At 38.3% G+C, this 22,494-nt stretch overlaps 1 protein-coding gene across 5 annotated transcripts in view; it reads right to left on the bottom strand.

The window, feature by feature from the left end:
- The window catches only part of grik2 (glutamate receptor, ionotropic, kainate 2), a 321,479-nt gene that overhangs the window by 165,657 nt on the left and 133,328 nt on the right, over nt 1-22,494 (bottom strand). For all 5 annotated transcript variants that reach the window (XM_034196514.1, XM_034196516.1, XM_034196515.1 and 2 more), the window contains 2 exons: nt 19,331-19,384; nt 12,337-12,510 (listed from right to left, as the gene is read on the bottom strand). In XM_034196514.1, coding sequence (XP_034052405.1) covers nt 12,337-12,510; nt 19,331-19,384 — 228 coding nt within the window. The remainder of the gene's footprint in view (nt 1-12,336; nt 12,511-19,330; nt 19,385-22,494) is intronic.

Genomic DNA, 22,494 nt, shown 5'->3' with positions numbered 1-22,494 from the left:
AAACTGAGGTATGTACCGAACCGAAATGTTTGTGAACCGTTACACCCCTACAATCAATGTTAACTTGGAAAGCCACAATATTAATATTTTAACTCAATCACATAGGTGATATTATTGTGGCACATCAGTAAAGCCTTACAAGGTGGCAGATGTAATTTAATGAATTTTAACTGAACAATAACTGAATGAGTTTGTTTCACTCTTAGACCAGCAGGGGTACCAAATCTATGCAGACTGCTGCAATAAGTACATTAATTAACTGTCTCATTGATGTTTGTCTGAATGAATATGATACTATTAACAATCATATTATTCCTATCAGCTGTCAATCACTGTTAATAAATAATAATAATAATAATAGATTTAATTTGTTAGCGTTTTTACAGGTGCTCAAAGACGCTTTACAGATATAGTGAAGAACTGTTATAATTCACATATTCATTTATTATTGAATAAACTATATTTTTTGGAGGAGTTAATGATGAATGTTCATCAAGATGCTTGCTCAGCCTCCTTCAAATTTGAAAAACAAGTAATTATATCATTATTGATATACAGTTAGAACCTTGACTTTACATCAGAAAGAACAAACATTAAAGAAGTGACTAACTGCATCAGTTAGGGTTAAAAAACGTGTATTCAGCTAAAACATAAACATCGCTGCAGTTATGATCCAGTGGAAGGTCCTTACCTACTGGCCTAGTTCAATCAAAGTGGTTACTTTCTGTTGGCTGGGCAGTGTAGTTTTACACACCGTCTTATTTTACTTTCTCAGGACTTAAAACTGTTTTTTGGGGGCAGACCCCCTCAAAGAAAAAAATATATACACGCATACAAGGTCATCATCTTAACAGTTTGTTATTCTCATCGAGTCATCCGTGAGCAGAGCATCAAGTTGGCATGTCTATTACAGCTGAATGCGGCGATTACTATCTTGTTCAGCAAAACGCCTCACAAACTTATTAAGATCAACAGCTGTAGTGCGTTTTGATTCAATGCTGAGTACAGCCAAACTGACAGTCTCTTCTCTGTCATTGTAGACCGCAAATACCTCATTCCTTCAGTGCTTGGGTCCGAAAGGCTTCTCGTTTTGCGCCGTCCCCACCTTCAAGTGAATTCGCCACCAATCATATTTCCACTCTCGCGCCAGGACCGGGGGAGGGGTTACATGACGTGCATATTGTGCTGCATTCACTTGCACTCGGACATTAGAGACTTTCTCTCATAAATGTCCGATGAGCCACAACTTTTCTTTCAAAACAAAGATGCCAACTGGGGTGGCAGCTGGGGTGGCAAGGCTATTGTTTAGGGTGGCAGTTGCCACCCCATGCCACCCCGGTAGATCCGCCCCTGCCTCACATAGGGGGGTCCGGAGGCAAGCTCCCCCGGGAAGATTTGTTTTTAAATATTGACGTTAAAAGCATCAATCTGGTGCACTTTGAGAGCAAAATGAAGAGATCTATGGACACATCTCTCAACACAGAACTGTAAACAGATTTACTATTTCTTTATGGATATTTTACAAATCACCCTTTTAAACTCTATTCTTGTTTTACTGTCATATAGTATTTCATACCTGTTTTTCATTTATTCTCTTATTTTCTTATAACTATAATGATCATATAAACGTGTGCCTCGGAAAGAATTGTTTACATTAATCGTGACTAAACCGTTTGAGACCCACTGAGATAACTAATCTCAGTGGGTAATCTAAACACTGAGAGTCCTTTACCTCACTGAGCTGAGGTTATCTGAGCCTCTCAGTCTGACAGGCGAGAGTTCTCTCTCCACCTTGTTGTTGAAAAAGCTCCATATATCCGTTAGCGTAGCTCGCGAGCACCAGAAGCTAACAACAACGATTTCCGGTACCGGCGATGCGCTCTCTCTCTCTCTCTCTCTCCTCTCTCTCTCTCTCTCTCTTCTCTCTCTCTCTCTCTCTCTCTCTCTCTCTCTCTCTCTCTCTCTCTCTCTCTCTCTCCTCTCTCTCTCTCTCTCTCTCTCTCTCGCTCGCGCACGCACACACAATGGCTCGTTCCACACACACACAGAGCCAAGCTTGAATAAAACACAGAGACCCAGACGTACTTGTACTGTACTGTATCATATTATTTTCGAATCAATAATTTTTCCAATTATGATTTTTTTCAAAACAATTTTTTCTCCTGGTCTCTCGCCCCCCCCCTGTCATGCCTCTGTTAACTGCAAACTTTGAAACTTGGCTTGTGTCTTTCTTTTATATCGTTTTTTAAAATAATGTTGCATTGTGTGTAGGTGAGATTACAAATTGACACCCTACAGTGCTTTTAAAAAAATATGAATCAACTCTAAAGAGTTGAGTTACATTTTATATCCTTAATAGTGTTAATATTACTTTAACTCTATTTAGTGTTACAAAAAATTACACTTGTGGTGTTAACTTTTGACTCTGCAAGCTAGTGTTACATACATGTAACACTGACCGGTGTTGACCAGAGTTACATTTTAAATATAGAGAGAGTTGCTGGAACTCTGCCCAAGTGTAAACTTGTTAACACTTTCAAAAGTGTAGTTTTAACTCAAAACAGTGTGGACCAATATAGACACTTTATTCATGTATTTTATACCTGTGCTATTCATGTTTTATGTTTTTTTATTATCTATGCTTTTTAATGTAATTTTATAATGTGTTTCCGCTGCACTATTTTGTAATGCTCTTAATGTCTTTTATTTTTGTAAAGCACTAATTGCACCATTGAAAGGTGCTATATAAATAAACTTGCCTTGCCTTGTATTGTCATCTCATGAATCATGTTATTTAATGTCCTACCAGGTATGGTAACTATATCGATGAACAACAATCAGGCTCTGACGCTGGAGTAAAGATCCTGCTAAAAACAGTGGACAATGTCTTAAAAAAACGTTACCTATAAAAGTCCCACTAAGACAAATTACATTTTCATAGCAGGGAAATGATATATCTATATAGCAGCAAATCAGACAGCGTTGAAAGAAAATAACAAATAAGAGACCATAACTATAAAAAGAAAGACCTTATGTTCTGCCAAGACAGAGAATAAAACAAAAAGACTGCTTAATGGAGGGGATTAGTAAATATGTCATGTGGAGATGACAGTGTTTATTTTATGAATGCCCTGCAATGCTTGTTCAAAATATAAAATAAATGGTGTGAAAGTAGGTGTGAGTAGGTTTATTGGCACAATAATTACAAAGTGCAAACACATTTCTGTCTGGCAAGCCTTCAGAAGCGCTTCCTGATATTTAATAACATGACTCATCCTCTCCGCTCACGGTCTGTTTGACTGATGCTCAGATAATATGAAACCTGGAATGTGTCAGATGTTTGTGTGACATAACTCTGTTCGGATCATGCTTTAAATGATATCTGTCAAAAAGGAAATAGCTTTCCGTCACTGCCCTATTTAAATGTACCACAGGTGTAGCATATGTATGCTAATATGGCAAAATAAAGGATTCTGCAGCAATGCTTCAGCTCTGAATACCAACTGTGTGGTGGAGCTGCAACAAACAAAGAGATGACCTTGATGAGGGAGGGGTCAGCCTGTCTGCCAGGAGAAAGGTAAAAGTGAACGTCTCTGGCTTTCAGACTTATGACAAAGAGATAAACGCAGAAATTACAGTCATGCCTGAGTGTTTTTTTTTTAACCATGAATCAGACAGCAGCTTAAGCAATTAACAAGGACAGACATTATGGTAATGAGAGCGCGGAGCTTGTAAGGTCACTGTCGTCGTGCATGTTAAGCCACGACTGAGGGCAGGGATTCTCCAACGCCACATTAATTGCAGGCAGCACAAAGAAATGAGGTGCAGAATTAGTTTACCTGATTTCTCCCACAACAACAAAACGGTCCCTCCACCAAATTTCATTTCACCTTTTTCATGATTTGATGCAATGAGACAAGATGCTGAAGATTTTAGGGAGTACCCTGTTGAGGTCATTTTCAGTGTGAATGCTGATTCCACAATGGATCTATTAAGAGAATTGGATACAGCTTTGGTAGCGGGGCTCTTTTCATTCCTATAAAAGTCGCTCAGTGGCGCATAATGCCAAAATGACTTTTAAGTGCACAAATACCTGAATCTTGCTCATTAAAGCATGTGCACATGCTCTTTCCTTAAAGAGGACATGTGCTAATGTTCAGGTTCATATTTGTATTCTGTGCCTCTACATGTCTCCATGCTTTAATGTTCAAAAAGCTCTTGATTTTTCTCATACTGCCTGTGCTGCAGCACCTCTTTTCACCCTCTGTCTGAAACCAGAGCCCAGTCTGCTCTGATTGGTCAACCACTTAGCGATGTCCCACCCCTTAGCGTATCAAATACAATGTGTTATAGTGCTTGCAAAAATAGTTTTACATAAGGAGGTGTGGGAGAAACATCTGCCTTTACAGACCAGTTTCATACACAAAGACCTAACACACTACAGGACAGGGAAAAGCCCCAAAAGCACAATAGGGCCTCTTTAAGCTTTGCCTGCTGCATTTAAGGCGGCGTAACGTACGGTCTCAGCTCAGTCAGTTGAAAGGAGGAGGGGAAGGAGCTCTGAAACTAAGCTTTTTAGATCATTTACAACTATAAGGCCTTAAAGATTTTAATATGGGCTATTCAAGTGTTTTTCTCCTGTGAAGTTGATTTAAATAAAGATATATCTGCTGATTCTGCTGATGACGTCTCTTTCCCAATGTCAACAGGAATAGTTTATTGGGGCCAAAAGACATCACAGACTCGCACATAAGTTTTAGTCCCACTACAAAATGTGTTTCAATGCCTGGCTCACTTCCTGGTTGGCTTGGCTTGGTTAAGCGACCAAGTCCATCTCTGACAGGATAGATCAAATATACGTTGGCTATTTATTCTAGATCTATAATGCTTTACAGAGGTTTTTGCTAGCTGCCAAGAACACAATTTGATGGAAAGTAGAACCTTCTAAATGTTTGCTTTTGAAGTCAAACACTGCAGTTGGCTCCAATCTTATTATTAACTTTGGCACCAAACCCAAGATTGTTGTTGTGCAAAGCCATACTGTTCAAACGGCAATTTCAATCACTAAATGTAAAAACAATGGTGCTGAATGGAGTGAGAAAGGGAAGTGGCTGGACTGCTCACTCAGTGCAATCTGTCATGATCTGCGAGTTCATAAGTTACAGCACATCAGCAATTCACTACTTAAGCACACAAAACCGTAAATACAGCACACAAATTAAGCCGTTAATCAAACCTTTACGGAACCTTTCACCATGTCAATATGCATTAGCTGCTGACTGATTGCCATTTGTCTAATTAATCAATCCCCACCTTCAAACTCATGCCATTAATTCACTGATGAGCAGGGTCACAGCACACTCCTCGCACACATAAATCTTCGCCTGTCGCTGATCCAAAAATAACCGCCTAGTTCTGCCCGCCTGACGACTCTCTACACCGCAGAATGAAGTTAAAGAGGTGGTAATCAACAAGAGAATGATGAGAAAGATCTTTTATATTCTCTCGTTTCTTGTTAATCTGGACTGGAGACTTCAAATAGACTCCGTGTATCAGCTCGTGTTGGAAGCTATAAAGACACTGTGAGCTTTTTGTGTTTTGAAAAGGTACAGTTATTACACACACAGTCAATTACAGGTCTCAAGTGGGAACGAGTATTGATTGAGCCACAAATCCAACAAAAGGGGCTTAAACCGAGTAACACCCACTCTCCGATATCAATCCAGAAACATGACTCAGCAAGACCTCGCTGTTTTAGAAAAAAGAGAATGTGTTACTCCCCAGAGGTAAGCCCCTGTTTTCAATCAGCAGCCAACATGTTGCCGCTGCCACCGCCAGTGCTTTCCAACTGGAATCATCGGCCTAACGTTTAACACCTCAACAGTCGAACTGGGAATCAAACACAAGGACTCTGATTTCACTTCTGCCTCCCCTTCACCCACTGTCTGTCCTTCTTCTTTTTTCTCTTTAACATTCATCCCCCTCCTCTCATTTCTCCGATTGCCTCCATTACTCTCTTTTCCTTTCCATTCCTTGTCTCTTGTGGGTTGATGTTTTTTGGCAAGTTTCCCAGATAAGAGAGTGGTATGAAAGCAGCGTGGAGGAACAGTTATTATAGGCAGTGTGCTCTGATCAGAGAGGCTTCACACCACAGTGACAGAGATTCTTCTTATCACACACGGGGCCAACAACTCGGAGCACCGAGGTTCTCCATCTGACTCCCTCAGGACCACTGGAAGGCTACTAGGCTGCACATCCATTGTAATAGCGAATCATCTCCAGAACAACAATGTATTTCTTAAATGACTTTATGTCTGTCTAAAACCAAGAAGCAGAAAAACAGATGGCGAAACACAACCAAAATTCACAAAGTGATGGGTTGGCTGTCTCATTGGTCGACTGCTGTAAAAACTCCATGTGCTTCAACAAGGTTCTTATCCAATGACACTGCCAGCATATTTTTAGCATCAGAGAAAAGATACATTTCTATTTCTCCAAATCATAGCAATCGTATATAAATGTAGGATTTATGAACATCCCCAAGTGAATTTCACGTGTCATAGCAACCCAGTCTCACGGCATTTCGTGTTCACCAACACAATTTTTAATCTATTGATTCGTGTTCACCAACACGATTTGCCCCTTTTTTTTTCGTGTTGCACAGCACGATTTTAAAAGCAATGTATTTCTACTGCCTGCAGCACGTCTTTTTCTCCGGTCGGGTCGTGGGAGACCGGAAGCTGTGTGGTTCATAAAAACATGTTCTTACTCAATATCAAGCCACAGTTATTGCTTTTATTTGAAATCGTATAATTTCGGACTTTTGTTGCCGTCTGTGAGGAAAATAAATGGGGCTCAGAGCCTCAGAATACTGAAATCTGTATTTTTAAATATTTTTTTCCTTCTAATTCGTTATTCTTTTCAAAATAACACACTGTTATTTACTCACCAATAACACACAATTATCCTTGCTTTTATTTATTGGTTTAATTCCATAATATTGGGCTTTTTTGGCGTCCGTCAGGAACTGAATTTCAAAATAAAAATAACCGGAAACAGACGTAGGCCTATAAGGGACATTTCGAGCATCATTGCGATTGTCAACATTTCTGAGTTTAGGATGGCCGAAGACACTACACTACCCATAATCCCCAGCTATCGTTTAGGACTACAGTCCCCCGTAAGGTTATGCAGAGTGTCAAACAGCTGTGTGAAATGGAACGAAACCACGCCAGACTATCCAAAACTGGAATCGAACGCCCCCCCAGAACTACACATGCTGGCTATTGTGTTTCGCAAAATGTTCTATGGGACGTCTCTACTGAACGTTTTCGTTTTTCCCACAATTAGAAGTTGCCAGTATTAAACACATTGGTGTTATCAAATGTAAAACATATAATTAATAAATGGGTGAAAATCGCTTGTGTCCATAATGCGCAGCATTAATACCCACATGACAGCTCATTGTTACTTTGTAATTCTACTCCACTACAATTCAGAGGTTAACCTGGTATTTTTACTCCACTGCATTTATTTGAGTTACTTTGCAGATTCTGATTAATTATGTGAAATATAAACAACCCTTAAACCAGACTTTAGTTACACCTGAGTAAAATTCAGGGAAGGTGATTGTCAAGTGCCAACAATCAGGAGAGATATTTGATAGTTGGTGCTTGAGAAGACTAAAACATGTATCTGAAATTGACATGAATGGAAATGAGTAATAAAGTATATTCATTACTCGTTATTCTCTACTAATAGTTAATTAAAGACTGTATATTATGGCTATTTTGCACATCCCTTTCAAGATTTTCAAAGGTTTATTGACATATCATATACACAACTACGGTGTAGTTATGCAATGAATGAAACACTTGGGTCACAGGTTCCTCAACAGACATCTATCAATATGTGTGAACCTCCACCATTAAACTGTCATATTCTGCACATTTCTTATTCTATCTACATACATAAGAGTATAATTCATATGTATAATATCAGTTAAAATAAGTGCTTCAACATAGTTAACATTGCAGGAAAGCAATATATTAGACGTTAAGTACTTTGTCAGGCTTAATATTTATCTGTAGATAGACACCGCCAAAGTTTTTTTCTTATTTAAAAGAAGACCTTAATCTGTTATTTAATGTTTAAATAAAGGTTCATTCGTTTTTCTGTTTTGCACCTCCTCCTATTAATATCTTTGTACATTCTGCACTAAACTGTTTTATTGTAGAGATCACTTATAGTATCTTCTTGATTTTTTATATTCTATATGTATACTTTCCTCCTATGAAAGTATGTACTCTTAATATTTTTTTAATCAAATAAAACACAATAATTCAATAACGTGCTTTAACCACTAGGAGGTGCACACAAGGTACACACAGCCATAATAACTTTGTATTATTAGTGTAGGACACTTGTGTTTTCGTACAACATCTGTAGATGTGTAGTTTTATGCATGCTTTCACATAATTTTACAGCATATTGCTATACTATTTCAGACTCAGTATTTACATTCTTACATTCAAAGAAAATCAATAATATCTTTAAAAACTACAGTCCTTTTATATCAGCTGTGCACCGTTATGGTGTAAATATAACCTATCTGTGAATTAGATAAAATGTAAAAGTCAGCCAAATTAGTGTTAATATTGCAAGGAGACGTATTGTGTGAAGAGAAATTGAAGATGTTGTTTAATTGTTGAATATATTTATGATCCACGTCAAGTATTCAGTTTCGGCGGCATTTTCTCAGTTTTTCCAAAGGTCTTCTCATCAGGGCTCTATAAATAAAGAACTACGGCAGATCTGTAATATACAATGCAGCCAAACCGTGTATTACAATGCCGTTATGTGATGACTTTCAAAGAGAAAAGCAAGAGCGCTTGGAATTAAGTATTATTTTATTCTTTTAAAATGTTTTCCGGATTTCATATCATATAAACACCAAATCCCAGCATGCATTGCGGCTAAAACATCCAATAAACGAGCTTAAAACCATAGCTGAGGATATTGGGTAATCGCTCGAAATGCCTACGTCTGTTTCCGGTTATTTTTATTTTGAAATTCAGTTCCTGACGGAGGCCAAAAAAGCCAGAGATTATGGAATTAAACCAATAAATAAAAGCAAGGATAATTGTGTGTTATTGGTGAGTAAATAACAGTGTGTTATTTTGAAAAGAATAACAAATTAGAAGGAAAAAAAAGATTTAAAAAATACAGATTTCCGTATTCTGAGGCTCTGAGACCCATTTATTTTCCTCACAGATGGCAACAAAAGTCAGAAATTATAGGATTTCAAATAAAAGCAATAACTGTGGCTTGATATTGAGTAAGAACATGTTTTTATGAACCACACAGCTTCCGCTCTTCCTCGACCCGACCGGAGAAAAAGACGTGCTGCAGGCAGTAGAAATACATTGCTTTTAAAATCGTGCCGTGCAACACGAAAAAAAAAGGGGCAAATCGTGTTGGTGAACACGAATCAATAGATAAAAAAATCATGTTGGTGAACACGAAATGCCGTGAGACTGGGTTGGTCATAGATACAAGCTGCTATTGGACAAATACAGTGTATAATAAAGATGAGATCAGAGCAGTGTATGAGTCATTATGTTCAGATGCTTTGTTCCTAGCTGTTGTCATTACTTGTAATAAATATACATACGGCACTTATTTTCGAAGGAAAAATAATATTCGCAATCCTCATAAGGGGCCGTAAAGTAAACCCGCCTATTCTTCAGGGCACTATGGCTGCGCCCTTGGTTGAAAGCACTGTATATTTAAAGGTTTTTTGGAATGCAGACGCGCGCCCCGCTTGGCAAGTGACTACAAACAACTAATCACAGCTGCAAGATATATTTCCTGTCTTCTATAACCTCACTTTAAGGTAGATATTTATGATAAAGTTGATTATTTTATTGCAGGGCACATTTTACGCACAGCGTTTCCACGAGACACGGCAGGCAAAAACATCGTTTTTCAAGTACTGGTCAATTTTGAGATGTTGTGCTATTTTGATTCTATAACATGTTTTCTTTCAGGCATTTGGAAGGAAAACGTACAAAATACACATTTAAGTGTTTATTTTACTATAGTTTGTCTATTTGCGTCTGTAGATTTCTCCTAAATTCACCAAAAGTTAGCATTCTAACGTAACATAAAGTACCGCGACAGCTGTGTGCACCATGTCAACAGACGTATCGCTGGAAAGCTGTGTCTCTCCTGCACAATCTCATCGGATCCAAATATGGTCATTTCCTTTGTATCAGCAACCAATCGTGAAAGCACAAAGGGGTCTTAAACCAAGAAACGAAATCTCATTGGCTGGTGTCAATTTCTGACAACGTGATTCGTTCAGATGCGTCACGTGGTGTGCTAAAACACTTCCTGGTTAGCTTTCCGCTAGAAATTTAAATCTCAAAATGGCAAAAGAACGGCGAAAAAAACGTTCACAGAGAAGCCGACAACAATTGTCACTTGCACGAAGCAAGGTTATACAAAAAACAAAAGACCCCGAACATGAAATACCTTCATGTAGTGCGTCGAGGCGCAAGCTGTCATCCAAAGAACAGAGGGTTTAGCTAGCGCCTCACTGCAATCTTTAAAGGTCGTTTTCTCAAAATGAGTTTTTTCTCCTACTCTGAGTTCGAAATTTCAACTTCAGTAGCACGTAGAGACACCAAACCTTCCAGTTATATTCCTATCAATATTATGAAGGCTTTTACAGAAGGGTTTGTTCATATATCATTCATAGCCTGAATTATACAACATTGTATACCTAAAAACATGGCGAAAATGGATATTTTAGGGCTGTTGACAGTATTTTCTGATTTATGGAGTGATAAAAAGAGATATCCAATATCCCTTCTGTAAAAGCCTTAGATACTAATATGACTACAAAATGAAACAATAATTTTGAACCTGGCTTTATCCAAAGTTCAGATTTCGATTCCTGAAATGTGTTAAAATATGTGCATATTTATTGAGATAATGGTTAATTTGCATATTTAAACATGTTATTTCAGAAAACTTGTAATACAAAAAACAATTGCCTTATTGTAAGTAATTAACTGGAGAAATGTCTAGCTGATACCTTTAAGTTAAACAAATTACCCTATTCACCTGGGGTGTCTCGCCTTTAATGCATCTTATGAACTCCCCTGCCAAAATGTCACAGGATCATAAAAGGCCTACTCCTCTGGGAATGAGAACCGGTGTCTAGCACACACAATCAAATACAGGAAGCTATGCTTATATTGCTTAAAATAAAAAACTCAATACAAATGGTTTGCATAGATGGCACTGCATGCACTGGGTTTCAGTGATAAAATATGAGACTATACTTTTGATAAAGAGACGGGAAAGAGGCCATGATATGCCCTGGTAACCGCTCGTCTCAATAAAAAAGCAGAATATGGAGTTATAATAGAGCAGCGTGATGTGTGTCGAGCTCTGTGTCGTCAAACTGTAGCAGCCAGCATTCATCTTTTAGGCGATCTGATGAAAGTGAAGGCGCTGCCCCCCACCACGGTTCTACTGCCACCAGGCTTCTCACCCGCACTAAGCCATGGCAACATATCACCTCCACCCTCATCCACCTCCACTGGCTGCCGGTCAAGTCCCGGATTCACTACAAAACACTCCTCCTCACGTACAAGTCCCTCCATACCCTCGCCCCCCAGTACTTAACATCCCTACACCCCCTCTCGGAGTCTGCGGTCCTCAGACACGGGCCTGCTCTCCAACCCCCGCTCTCGCCTTCGTACTGTGGGTGACAGGGCGTTCAGTGTTGCGGCCCCCACCCTCTGGAATGCACTTCCTCCCGAGATCCGGAACGCTTCCTCACTGGACATCTTCAAATCCTCACTAAAAACGCACCTGTTCACCCTGGCCTTCGGACCCCAGTCCTTTCCTGGTCCCCTGGCTTCCTTTATTTTATTGTATTTGTTCTTGTTTTGTTCGCTCCTCATTGTCTGTTTTGTTTTGTCTGTGTACAGCGACCTTGGGTCCTGTGAAAGGCGCTTTATAAATTCCATTTATTATTATTATTATTACTGCATGGATTTCATGAATTCAAGGAGCATTTCAACCTATATAGCAAATGTGTGGACCAGATATTGTAAGAATAACTCACATTCTGACTCTCCTGCTTTGCTGACGTTAGATTGAGAGTGTTAACTGGCAGTGGCTACATGACTTTCAAAACGAGCCATAACCGTGCACCAATGAACACGAACCAGACCAGAACAATTTGTTGTGTTTTGATTTTGCTCTAGAACAAGTTAACCGAAGCCTTCGCTGCTAATTTGTTTTGTGCATGAGACTCACGGTCATGAAGCCGTCCAGTAGACCAGAGTCAGGTTTGGGGGGTGCTTGGAGTCGCTCCATGGACCATTTCTCGATGATGGAGGCCACCTGGCTGTTCTCCGTGCTGAGGATCCTGAAGCCAGTCATGTTCACACCACTGTATCGATACGCCTCCACGTCCAGCGCAAACAGATCCTGGATATAAAGAAAATACATTAGAGATAGAAGAGAAGGATTATGATTCCATTATTAACATCCCTGCAGTTGAAACCCACTGATAAAAAGCTAAAAGCTGAAACCCCACTACTGAGCTAACAAGCAAACCAATTACACCCCAATGTTAAGACAGATTTGGGGCTTTTAATAACTTTTGAAACCATGTCTCCAACAAAATGGTCATTTTCAGTTATGTTTCAGGGAAGCCTTTTAAAAAAAATCCTAGATACAGTTTTACATTCTAAATAGAAAGAACATAAAACAAAACCCCTGACTTAGCTTTAGAAAAAACGAAATGAAATGGTTATGTTTAGATAAAAGGAAATGTTTGATTAAATGGAATATGTATTTCTCCTGTGTTTGTTCGTCCTACCGATCCAACCCTTTTGTGAACTTTGATTAGAAACATTAACTAATATAATCATTAACTAATAAACACAGCATGTGTTTACCGAGAAATATGATTGACAATGCTGTTTAGTTGTACTGGTAATTTTGTAGTCAACTGTTATTACACATGCAAAGAGGGAGGTGTTGTGTTGGGCACTGAACAGGGTTCCAGCTGTTTTTTCATTGTACTGTATCAGTTGGACACTAAAAAGGACGGGGCAATCTGCTTGTATCATCAATGATAAAGATCAATAGCGGTTTTAGGAAATATTTAAAAGGTAAGAAAAGGCAGACAGACTTTACATTTAGTCTGTCAATGTAAACATTACAGAGAAAAGTTTCTTCAAAACATTGAGCTTCACATGATGTGGTTTTCTGTAATATCATAAAGCTCTGTGCTAAAATACATTTCTCGAAAAAACAAAGTTGACATTAAAATCAGATCAAAGCAGAGCACTTAATTGTAAAGAGTCCTGTAAACCTGTCCTTTCTTTCCATAAATAAGATCAAACGGCGCAAAAAAAATAAAATAATGCTAGGCTCAAATGTAGTTAAAAAGTCAACCTTTTTTCAATCTATTTTCTTTAAAGGTCTTTGTTTCTCACTCAGAGTAACAAAGCTGCATTCTTATTCATTCAACCTGTGTTTTCCATCAGATAAAAAAAAAAAGACAACATCTTGCATTAAATTATTCTGACACACTAGATTGATTGAAATGTTCCATATAATCTAATTACTAAAATATGTATAACCCAGGAATTAGCAAAAGACTAAATACAAAAAATAGCTGAAATAATTGAGAGAAAAAAATTACTAAAAGTAATGACTAAAATGTTGTAACATTGAGGAGATTACAACTGGACTCAATATAACATTGTTGTTGAATCAAACAACAAACTGTGCATACAAACTGGACTAAAACTGATCTTAATTATAAAGACATCTAAAATAGCTGTGAATATCAAAACAACAAAACACTTAAATGTAGGGTAGGTAAGAATGGAGAAACCAGCTCGAATGCGCTAGAATTTGAAAGTACGCAGCCGAAAAATCTGCCCCTTCCTTCAGACTTCCTTACAGAGCCCCTCCTCCAACATACGAACGCGCCAGCCTGTCCTCCTACAAAAAACGACCAAAAAGGTCGATTGTTGAGCAGCTAATTACGACCCATAGTCACGTTTCAAAGTGTAGCACCTCTAGTGGTTGTGTAAGAAACAACATGCTCCCGTTGATTGCAAACGCTCCGGAGGGTCGTTTATTCACAAATAACCCTCTCTGGAAAATCCTAAATTGTGGAATAATTTGGCCATTAAAATGCTCTTTGATTAGATTTCTAGCAAGAAGTGTATATTGTACTTTTAGAATCCACATCCAGTGGATGTGTAGGATCTATAGTTTGATAGATATTACGAAGATGATTTGAGGTCTCACCAGGAGGACTGTATAAGGGGCAGCTTCCATGTAAAGTTAGCGTCAACCCTCACGGGGTGAAAACAGTATTTCTAGTCTCGAAGTTTTCATAATAAAACCGGAAGTATTCCCCTCACTGTCAAATGATTACACAGTGATATATCTGCAGTACTCATCCACTAAAAAACATCAGTTTATCCTTGTTAATTACACAATATTGATTGGTTTAAATTGTGTACAATGCTTTTGTGTTTTTATCCTTCGATTCGGAGAAACAAATAGTTTTTTCGGAGTTTAGACACTACAGAGTTTCCGAAGACACTACAGAGTTTCCGAAGACACTACACTACCCAGACACCTCAGCTATCGTTTGGGACTACAACATCCGCTTTGCTTTACAAACTCCGTGATTAGTCCTCAAGCTCTGTGATTGGATGTTGGAGTGGCAGTGTGACAAGTTTGGAACCACGGCAGACTATCCAAAACTGGACTCGAACGGGTCCATCCCAGCCCCCCCCCCCTCCTTGCTTGTGCCCATAATGGGCAGCATTAATATATACCCACATGACAGCTAAGGTCAGAAGAGCTTTATTTAACAGCTGGTCTTATGTCTGTGACCCCTGTTGTTAATTGATAAGCCTGAAACATGCACTTGTCAAGGTTCAGAGGCACATTTTGCAAATATGGCAGTAGCCATCGATCATCTTAAGATAAGATACTTTATTGATCCCAAGTTGGGAAATGTTTTTGTTACAGCAGCATACTACTTTGTTCTACTCCACTACAATTCAGAGGTTAACCTGGTATTTTTACTCCACTACATTTATTTGAGTTACTTTGCAGATTCTGATTAATGATGGGCCGGCTCAGATGATTGGTCGTGCTTTTTACAGCGCCACGGCTTCCACAGATTAATTTTTTTAATGTATTTATTGTTAAAGCATTTAATGTATTCATTGCTATCGGGATGTTAAGAGCATTCCATGGAATACAACAAGAAGTGTTTCTGAAGTGAATTACCTACCCCACCTTTAACAAACGATAAGTAAGAGAAAATAAAAAACCTGGCACTAAATGGCTGCCATATGTGGCCTCAGTATGTTGGGTTGGTTCACTGTGCTGGAAGAATGATGCTGTCAGTTCCGGACTCTGTCTGCCAAACACAACAGTGGGAAATGACAACTACTACTGTCCCTCCACTGCCTCATTCATGTTTGTATTCTACTTTTCATCTGCCGGAAAACACCAGAGGGACATTTAATTATATCACATAAATTGGGCCACACAGAATGGCTGCAGAGATTTGTATGCACATTTAGATGTTCCATTTCAAATCGCTTTTAGCCGCCAGGATGAAAAGCACAGACAGTTGAAGAATGAATCATTCTGTTTTCAAAGGAACTTGACATTAAAAAAAGTAAAGGGAGGCGGAACACAAAGAGAGTGTGTTTTGATACAAGTTAACACAAGCAGCCTCTTCAGGACAACAGTGGGATGGGACTGAGTCAAATCCTTGATGTGGAACATGGACTAAGAACGTTTAGGGAGCTTAGAATAACACTCACTAGTGTGTGTGTGTGTGTGTGTGTGTGTGTGTGTGTGTGTGTGTGTGTGTGTGTGTGTGTGTGTGTGTGTGTGTGTGGTGTGTGTGTGGTGTGTGTGTGTGTGTGTGTGTGTGTGTGTGTGTGTGTGTGTGTGTGTGTGACAAATGACAAGCTTCTGCCTCACCTAACGTAACAATATACATGTTAAAGGAATACATAATAAGGATACATACAAAAACATAAGTGTATTCCCTTACAGTTACATGAATAAAGATGTAATCAGATTAATGTTACATTTAAAAAAGATAGGATTACTAGTAGGATCACAATGTTAAAACATATTTTCAATAAAGAACAATATATTACAAAGCAGATTGTATTTCTTATCTGCAAGCTTTTCTGTTCTGTAGCCACTTTAAGTGTGAATCTTTACGCCTACTGACTAAACTCAAATGGAGCATTTTCTGTTAGCTCAGATTTGATTTGAGTCTTTTTGATGTATGTGTTCAAGGATCACATGAGTTTGGCCTGTCAAAACTAAATGAAGGTAGAATGATTAACAGTGTTACCAGAAGTTTCCCTTGAAAGGGTTGGACTCTTTTCTTCAAGGGCAGTTGTGTTTGACCTTGTTTAAAGATGAACTTTGTGGATGACTGTTCACTGAAAGGTTTCCTGCTGACGTCTTCAGCTGTCTTTGTCTAACACTTGACCGTCACCTCTCTTTGCCTTTAAATAAAGGTGGTTTTCTATTGCAATTTGGGTCCACCCTGCTCTACTTTCAGTAAGAGTTTCCCTGGCAACGGCTGCTCAGTCTTTACCCTGAGAGACTCAAATTGTTTAACGTCAAAAATGTTAGAAATAATAAAAGAAGAGTAACAATATATGTTTGCAGTTTTCCTGTCGACAGTTTTACAGGTTCCCCTTTATGGTGGTTTATGGGGAAGGTTGGCTGTGGCTCAGTAGGTTGAGAGGTACTGGTCATAGCGTCTGTTATTCCCCCGCTCCTGTCAACATGTGGAAGTGTCCTTGGGCAAAAGATCTGTGCCTGGCATCAATTCAATAAATTAGATGATATATAAATCTGCTCAATTTACAAAAAGCCTTTTTCTTTGCTCTAGAGGGTTGATTTGTATGGACATTGGGAATAAGCTAGTATGTGGTGGTAAAACGGTCAAAAACATTTCCATTTGGAGAAATGCACTACAGTTTAAAAACAATTTAAATATAAACATAAATGCGCCAAAACAAATGCAAATGAAGAAGCCTCTTCACCAACTTGACGACAAATGTGCAGCATTTAGAAAACATTCACCAACTTGACGATACATGCACAGCGGTGACTAAAAGCACTGCATAAAGAACGCTGCAAATAAACAGTTCTGCAGGAAGCTCAAAACACAACGGAAAGCAGGGGACACTAAAAGGTAACGCAAACAGATAGGCCCGGAGTATTTGTAGACGTTCGGGGGTTATGAAGCTGGCCAACTGTAATTGTTGTTGGAAACCTACCTAAAATGTAAGTTTTATTAGCTCATTTTAACAATGTGATCACATGATTCCTTCTGATATTATCGCAGATGCTGAAAGCAATCAGAATCAGAAACAGGTTTATTGCCAGGTAGGTTCACACATACGAGGAATTTGACTTGATGTCATGGTGCAGACATAAAATATAAAACAAGAAATCTAATATAAAACAATAAATCTTGAAGGACACCGTAATAAAATATAGTTAAACGTAGCTAACCTAGTCATTTCAAATATACTGACACAACATTTAATTATGAAACGGACTAACTCTGCTGACTGTGACACTTGGCCACCTTTATAATCCCCAAACATCAACAAGCTCTCCAGTGTGTGTCACTTTTTGGGTCATTCCAGAATTGGAGGACATTTCATGTCCCCCATATAAAAAAATCTAATAATCCATGCCCAAAATGCTAAAACATGCACTTGTTGTGTTAAACATACTTGTATTGAGACAAAATGTATATAAAGTTGTAGAAGAAGTGGTTTTAAAATATTATTTAAATTATCAAATAGCTCTCGAACATCCCCTAAAATGGCTTTTTTCTCTTGTCCCTGCTTCTTGGTGACCAACTTGCATGTCAAATATAACATTTAAAATAGGGATTTTATTTACTTTTTTTGGTATTATTCTATTCTTGTAATGGTAAAAATCAATTTGTTAAATCATAAACATATTTTAGATAACAGTAATTTTGCACAGAAGGTGTGTCCCTCAACATGCGCTCAACCCTGTTACCCACACCTTTTTAGATTGGCAGAGGAAGTGAACAAACTGTAAATCAGATGACACACAGGAAGTGACATCAGCAAGCCATGTGCTAGTGCCATGGGTAGACCAAAACTAAGTCCTCTCTTTTATTTTTCATATTTTTACAATCTTTTCAGTCTTAAAAGAGTGTGGCACTCTGACCCACTCAACCCTGTTACTCATATTATCAGAATAAAGCATATTCATTTCAAAGTTATCTTTCTTGCATTAGATATCCAAGTTTGTCCTTGCCTTGAAAGTAGCATTACATGCTACATCTAGCAATAATTCCTGAGGTTAAAGCTAACATTAGCATGGATTTTCAACCCTGTACTATAATTAGAGTAACAGGGATAATTCTTCATTGGAAAATATACATTTGATGCCTAGCTGGGCAAATCACTTTTTTTGATGGTTTATTATCTGTTTTTCCTAAATACATAAAAAATAATTATAAAATAAAAGGTTCATTTTTCAAAAATGTTGGTGTCTAAATTGTCCTCCAATTCTGGAATGACCCTTTTAGTGTCCCCTGGTTTTCGTTGTGTTTGGAGCTTCTTGCAGTGTTTTCTAATTGCATCATTTTGTTCATGAAGTGCTTTTGGTCAAAGCTGCACATGTGTTGTCAGTTTGGTGAAGATGTTTCTTGACTTGCATATGTTTTGGCACATCTGTGTTTATACATTTGCATGGTTTCTGAAGCGGCAGTGCATTTCCCCTAATGGCATGTTTTGGGCTGTTGTAGCGTGTTTGCACCTGTCGGCCAGTACAGTCAGTATGTGGAATCTGAAGCATTCTTAAAAACTCTATAAGAAAGATGCGACTATGATATAAAGGAAGAAAAGGGGGAGAAACACATAACTGTGGAAAATAATGACGAAGAAGAAGAAGAAGAGCATTAATGTTCAAAAACAGCAGAAAAGGATTGAAAAGAAGAAACAAATCTCAGTTATCCTAATGTCACAAAGTACTATGCTATTATTTTCTTTGGCTCTTGGAAACACATTAAAGGAAAAAATAACGATCCGAGGTAATAAAATGAATAGCTGAGAAAATGAAGATTGAAGAGCGGCGCCATCTCGTCTTTGGGCAACACATCTTCATGGGGATATGGAGCTCTGAGTTAGACCTGATGACACAGAGACTGTGCAGCTCAGCCTCTTTCTCTACTTACCAGTGTGGTGAAGATATAGTGATAATACTCTGTCATCATCCCCATGGAGAGAGCCTGAGAGAGAGGGAGAGATTTATAAATGAATAGGGAGGATCAAATATGTTGTCATATTTCATACACACACACACACACACACACACACACACACACACACACACACACACACACACACATTCCTCCACATGTGTGTCTGTATTACCATGTAATGTGAAGAGGCATATATACACTGCTGCAGCCACAGGCTCAGAGATAAGAGACAAACACCCACCAGAAAAAGGACATAAGCCAAATAAAGCAAAAGACAGAGCTCAGACTCATCCTATCTGGCATATGTAGGGGATGTGGGGGATAATGCATCTTCCTATAGAAGTGGGACATCTGGAAAACATATATAAGGAAGTCATCCTAAAATAATGAGGTGGGAAATAGTTTAGAAGCTGGCGTTTAGAACAATCTGTGTAAAAAAACAACTAGTGGTGTGATACTTATGCTGATGATATGAAAGTGTGAATATACAAGCATAACATGATGCTACTGGCTCTGAGTGGAAAATACTTTCAGCGCTGTGAACCAGGAAAGGTGCAAGCAGCTCATCAACATGTATTTGTTGGCGTGCTTTCATCACACAGATGGATATGTTAAAGCAGCCACATATCCTATAAATATGTCAACATTTGATGATTCTGCACATAACAGTTTACATTCAGTGCTAATGTGTGAAGGAGTGTGTCCTTTATGTAGAGAAACGCAGAGAAAAAGGTCATTGTAGTGATGGGTGTGTTACACACTCCATTGTATGCACCGGAACTGCAATAAAAGGTTTTTATTAACTCTGAACCCTTTTCAACCGTTTTTAAAACACATTTGATCAAATAAATGGCCTAGAACAAGGTTTCAGAATTTAGATTTCAACAGTCTTGCCTTGAGACATGTTTAGTGAATGACATATTATTAAAAAAGACAGTCTGACCAGAGCGGTTTCCTTCAAGTCTCTACAATTGGGTCCACTTTTATTTTGACAATCTACATTTCAATAATATCTAACATGATATGTTTTCCTACTCTTTACAAGATCACAGATTATTTGAATGCAGCTTCAAATAAAAAAGAAAAAGGGGTTCAGCCATCCAATAGACTTGTAGTACAATTGCTGTTGAGGTTGATGGGGCCCTTAGATTAGGATGCACCCTGAATGCCCTCCATGGATTTAATCCAGCTTTCTAGAAGTTGGAGAAGAGGGAAACCCTTGGACAGAACCACACCAGGCAGCAGGGATTATCTGACCTGAGAACATCTTGGAGAGTTGGAAGACATGGCTTTGGAGAAGGCTTAACCCTAACCCTAACTTTGCCAGTTTTACCCAATGCTAGGAGCAGAACTTGAATTATAGACACAAATAATTGGTGTCTATAGACCGGTGTGACTTTAGTGGGGAGTCAGAGGAAGGAAAACTAGAATAGAATGAGCACAGAGAGATACTTGATGAATGGGTAAACAAGACTCTGTTGCAGTTACATTTGTATTTTATGTTGATTAGAACAGAGTCACTCTAAATGGCTGCCTTGTTCAGGAGGAGTTGTCATCTGCCTCTGATTGCTGCAAATCTTATGTGCTACCACAAATGAGTTACCACAGAATCATGTACTTATTCACCCCATCAAGAGGCTATCTGTTTTTAGATTTCGATGGTGGTGTCAAAGTCTCACTAAACTGAAGTATATCCCAGACTAGGACTGTGTGTAGAGGATGATTAAACAGACAGGAAGTGATCATGCAGCCTGGATCAGGTGGGGGACCTTGAGAAGCCTCCTCCAGCCTTCTTTCTGTTTGAGGATCAGCCCACTCACCACCAGTGACTCACATGGTGCCATTTCCTGAACCTTTTTATACCAGAGGAATGCTGGAAACCTTTCCATGCTTATGTATCTATGTTCCAATTTGTTATGTCATTTATAAAAAGCAAATCAATGGAGAAAAACATTCTGTTCAGTTATAATCACTGTGAACGACAGAAAAAGCACTTCCTAATTTAGTTGTAGCTTGAAGGTGGATTCTGATATAACTGAAAGGAAATATGCTGTTCAATGTATTCACATGATTTTTTTCTTGGTTACACTTCTTGGTGCGTCTAATCCAGCTAAAATAATGACGTTTGATAACCTGAAATACTCTCTTTAGTCTATGATGATGGTGTTCGCACAATGGAAAATCTGCCTGAACTCACCACATTTATTTTGATCTACAGCCTTTTATGTTCCGACCAGGCTAGCTTTAATATTTGTATTATTATCATTAGCCACTTGTCCTCCTTTCAACCATATATAAATCAATCCATTCTCTGCCAATTCCTTGTCCAATTGCACGATTAATCATGATTAAGTATATTACAAGGATGGTTCTGTTAGATACAGCTGGGAAATACTGTCAAAATCAGACAAATGTCAACAAATCATTTACTTAATTTATTTTAATTGTAGGTCTTTTTGTCCAGACATTCTTTGACCAGTGTGACCATGATAAATGTACAGAGGTGGGAGAAGAACTCAGCTATTGTACTTGAGTAAAAGTAAGAGTGTAGGAATGGTAAGTAAAAGTCCTGTATTCAAAAGGTTACTCAAGTAAAAGTACAACATTATTAGCATCAAAATATAGTTAAAGTACCAAATATTAAAAGTAGTGATTGTGCAGATTGGTCCATTTCAGAATAATATATATATATGTTTTATAATGATTGATCATGAAAGTGTTCTCAAAGCTGGTAAAGGTGCAGCTAGTTTGAATGGCTTTGTATACTGCAGGGTAGCTGGTGGATTTACTCCAGGTGGAACTAAAGTCTGATTCAACACTTGGTTAGATTTCACATCATTCATCCACATCTGTGAAGTAACTAAAGGTATTAAATACATGTAGGGGAGTAAAAGTACACAATTCACCTCTGAATTGTAGTGGAGTAGAAGTACAAAGTAGTACAAAATTGAAATACTCAAGTAAATTACAAGTATCTCAAAATTGTACTTAATTACTGTACTTGAGTAAATGTACTTAGTTCCATCCCACCTCTGTAAATGTGTCTCTCACTTACTGTAGGGACAATTTGAGGGGAAAGTTAGAATTGAGCTACACTTCAACCCATGGCAGAGTATTTTTGTTCGAATAAAAAACTG

The sequence above is a fragment of the Gymnodraco acuticeps genome, unplaced genomic scaffold (assembly GCF_902827175.1).
Source record: "Gymnodraco acuticeps unplaced genomic scaffold, fGymAcu1.1, whole genome shotgun sequence".
Taxonomy (NCBI): Eukaryota; Metazoa; Chordata; class Actinopteri; order Perciformes; family Bathydraconidae; genus Gymnodraco; species Gymnodraco acuticeps.
The sequence above is the reverse complement of the archived record's forward strand: the minus strand, read 5'-3'. Positions and strand labels throughout refer to the sequence as shown.